At 40.1% G+C, this 3,502-nt stretch overlaps 1 protein-coding gene across 1 annotated transcript; it reads left to right on the top strand.

Annotated features, from left to right (window-relative positions):
• The first annotated feature begins 323 nt into the window (after positions 1-323).
• On the top strand, positions 324-3,149 carry LOC114737454 (pentatricopeptide repeat-containing protein At2g18940, chloroplastic-like). Its single transcript, XM_028925374.1, has one exon. It carries the CDS (start codon positions 498-500, stop codon positions 3,042-3,044), a length of 2,547 nt encoding a protein of 848 aa, XP_028781207.1. The 5' UTR covers positions 324-497; the 3' UTR covers positions 3,045-3,149.
• Positions 3,150-3,502: the final 353 nt, after the last annotated feature.

Below are 3,502 nucleotides of genomic sequence, written 5' to 3'. Positions count from 1 at the left end.
TTTTTTATTTTCCTTGTAAAGATTTGTTGTATGGCTTTTTAGTGATTTTGTTTAGATGGACTTTAACAGTAATCTTTCTAGAATAAACTTTTTATAAATTTTATATCATATTATTGTATAATGGATGCAATGAATTATGGTTTCAGGCTTCAGTTCAGGACACAAAAGAATTATTGTTTCACTTATTTTTAACATTAACAAAAAAAAAAGGCCGTGAAGGAAAAAAAATAAAATAAAAATAACAAGTTTGCAAGCGTGGAGCTTGGGCGTCGAAAGCTGAGGCCAGAACGGGGAATATGATCAACAGCTGATGGTTGGAGACCCCATCTTCTTCATCCAGATATCATCCTCAGCAATCACCATTCACACCAGATTACCCCTTCTTTCCACCTTCCTCCTTCAAAAATACTCTCTTTTCCATCGCTTTCCTTCTCGTGCGTATTCCCAGCTAGCCCACTGGTCTTCTTCTTCTGCTGCTATCTCTTTCTCTTGTAATAATGGAGGGTACTCTCTTCCCTAATAGACCTGTACTCCCTGTACAACCAAACAGACCAACACACCCAAATTCCACTTTGAAATTTAATTCAACGCTTCTTCCGCCTCCACCGCCACCTCCTCAATCTCCTTCTCCTTCGTCTTTTCATTTGGATTCGCTTCTCCAACACCTTCAGCACCTCTCTGCAAATCCCATAACCACTAACAAGCTCAAGCTTTCAAGTTCTGCACAGGAAAGTAATGCCCACTCTGCTTCTCTTCAGATTCCCCTCCATTCGTCTGAAATATCTCAACAGACCCAGAAAAAGGAACCGACTTCGGCTTCCGTGAGGCGCATTGATGGCAATGAAACCGAGTTTCCGACTGAAGGTGATGGTACTCTTGAATTTTTGTCTCCTAGGGGTAAGTTGATGCTCAATTCGATTGTTGAGAAGCCCTTGAATAGTTTAAATGATTTCTTTAACTCTGCGAAGCTTGAGCTGCTCGAAGTTGATTTATCGAGCCTCTTGAAAGCGTTAGACCTTTCTGGTTGCTGGGAACGAGCGCTTTTGTTGTTTGAATGGTTTTCGTTGCAATTGAACTCTGAAAATATGAGGGTGGACAATCAGGCTGTTGAAATCATGGTTAGAATTCTGGGGAGGGAATCACAGCATTCAATTGCATCTAAGTTGTTTGATATTATTCCTCTTGAAGAATACTCACTTGATGTCCGGGCCTATACAACAATTCTTCATGCATATGCTCGAACTGGCAAGTATAAACGAGCTATTGGTGTCTTTGAGAAGATGAAGGAGGCTGGTATTTCTCCGACTTTGGTTACTTACAACGTCATGCTTGATGTTTATGGCAAGATGGGTCGTTCCTGGAACGCAATCTTGGACCTCTTGGATGAGATGAAAAGTAAAGGACTCGAGTATGATGAATTTACCTGCAGCACGGTTATTTCGGCTTGTGGCAGAGAGGGTATGCTTGATGAAGCAAGAAAATTTTTTGCTGACTTAAAATTGAATGGATATACTCCGGGAACTGTTACATATAATTCTTTGCTGCAAGTATTTGGAAAGGCTGGGATTTACTCAGAAGCCCTGAGCATCTTAAAAGAAATGGAGGATAATAATTGCCCACCTGATTCTGTTACTTACAATGAGCTTGTGGCAGCATATGTGAGAGCTGGATTTTATGATGAAGGGGCTGCTGTTATAGATACAATGACCCATAAAGGAGTTATGCCAAATGCTGTTACTTATACAACTGTAATTAATGCCTATGGTAAGGCAGGAAAGGAGGATAAGGCCCTAAAGTTGTTCAACCAGATGAAGGAGTTAGGCTGTGTTCCCAATGTATGCACTTACAATTCAGTTCTTGCCATTTTAGGCAAGAAGTCAAGATCAGAAGATATGATAAATATTCTGTGTGATATGAAATTGAATGGATGCCCTCCTAATCGAATTACATGGAACACCCTGCTTGCTGTATGTGGTGAGAAAGGTAAGCAAGAATATGTTAACCAGGTTCTGAGGGAAATGAAAAACTGTGGATTTGAGCCTGACAGAGATACGTTCAATACATTAATCAGTGCATATGGTCGGTGTGGGTCTGAAATTGATGCTGCCAAAATGTATGGGGAAATGGTTAAAGCAGGATTTACTCCATGTGTGACAACTTATAATGCTCTTCTGAATGCTCTAGCTCGTCGAGGTGATTGGAGAGCAGCAGAATCCGTCATTCTGGATATGGGGAGTAAGGGTTTCAAGCCTAATGAAACCTCATTCTCATTAATGCTTCATTGTTACTCCAAGGGTGGGAATGTTAAAGGTATAGAGAAGATTGAGCATCAAATTTACGACGGTCATGTTTTCCCTAGTTGGATGCTTTTGAGAACCCTTGTAATTGCAAACTTCAAGTGCAGAGAGCTTAAAGGAACGGAGAGGGCATTTAAGCAATTGCAGAAGAATGGATACAAACCTGATTTGGTTCTAATCAACTCAATGCTCTCTATGTTTGTCCGAAACAAGATGTACATAAGGGCCCATGAGATGCTTAATCTTATTCATCAAAGTGGCTTACAGCCAAATCTCGTTACCTATAATAGCTTATTGGACCTGTATGCACGAGAAGGTGAGTGTTGGAAAGCAGAAGAAATGCTCAGGGGAATACAAAAGTCTGGTCAGAAGCCAGATCTTGTGTCTTATAACACTGTCATCAAGGGATTCTGCCGGCAAGGACTCATGCAGGAGGCTATTAGACTTCTCTCAGAGATGACCTCTAGCGGAATTCGGCCATGCATCTTCACTTACAACACTTTCTTGGCAGGCTTTGCAGGCCAGGGATCGTTTGCAGATGTAGATGAAGTTATTAGATATATGATTGAGCACAAGTGCAGGCCCAATGAGCTAACTTACAAGATTGCTGTTGATGGTTATTGTAAAGCTAAGAAATATAAAGAAGCCATGGACTTTGTGTCTAAGATCAAGGAGATTGATAGCTCCTTTGATGATAAACCTGTGAAACGGCTAGCTTCTCGCATTAGGGAGAATTTAGAGTCATGATATGGCTGATACAAATATACATCAGCCATTGCAATTCTTGGTAGTCTTTTGGCAATTCTATTGTCCTATATATACATAATATCAAATTTATTTTTATGTTTTTAATTCTTTTGAGTAGTATCAGCTTAGTCATAAAATACTGCTTTCGGTCTTCCGCATAACACCAGGAATGCTATCCTATTGATACTGAAGGCTCCCACCAATGAAAACAAGCTCTCGTTTAAAGTAAAAGTTGAGACTCCAACTTAAAGGCTTTGACATCTTTATTCTTCTTGGATGATCCCGTCAACTAAACCTTGAGACATGAGCTTGAAGAATGTGCCCTTAGAATTTTTGGTTGTTAGGTGCATTTGTTCTCGGTAGTAGGGGAGGAAGAGGAGAGTTGCGTTAGGCTTCCAACAACTAACGTAAAACCCTATTGAATCTTTATAAAATGAATCAACGAAAATGTATCCATT

The sequence above is a fragment of the Neltuma alba genome, unplaced genomic scaffold, assembly GCF_004799145.2.
Source record: "Neltuma alba isolate B1F8T4 unplaced genomic scaffold, ASM479914v2 tig00013455_pilon, whole genome shotgun sequence".
In the NCBI taxonomy this organism is placed as follows: Eukaryota; Viridiplantae; Streptophyta; class Magnoliopsida; order Fabales; family Fabaceae; genus Neltuma; species Neltuma alba.
This window is presented reverse-complemented; position numbering and strand designations above follow the sequence as displayed.

Excerpts from the sequence above, each read along its gene's own strand:
- LOC114737454 (XM_028925374.1), top strand. The coding sequence starts at position 498 with ATGGAGGGTACTCTCTTCCCTAATAGACCTGTACTCCCTGTACAACCA.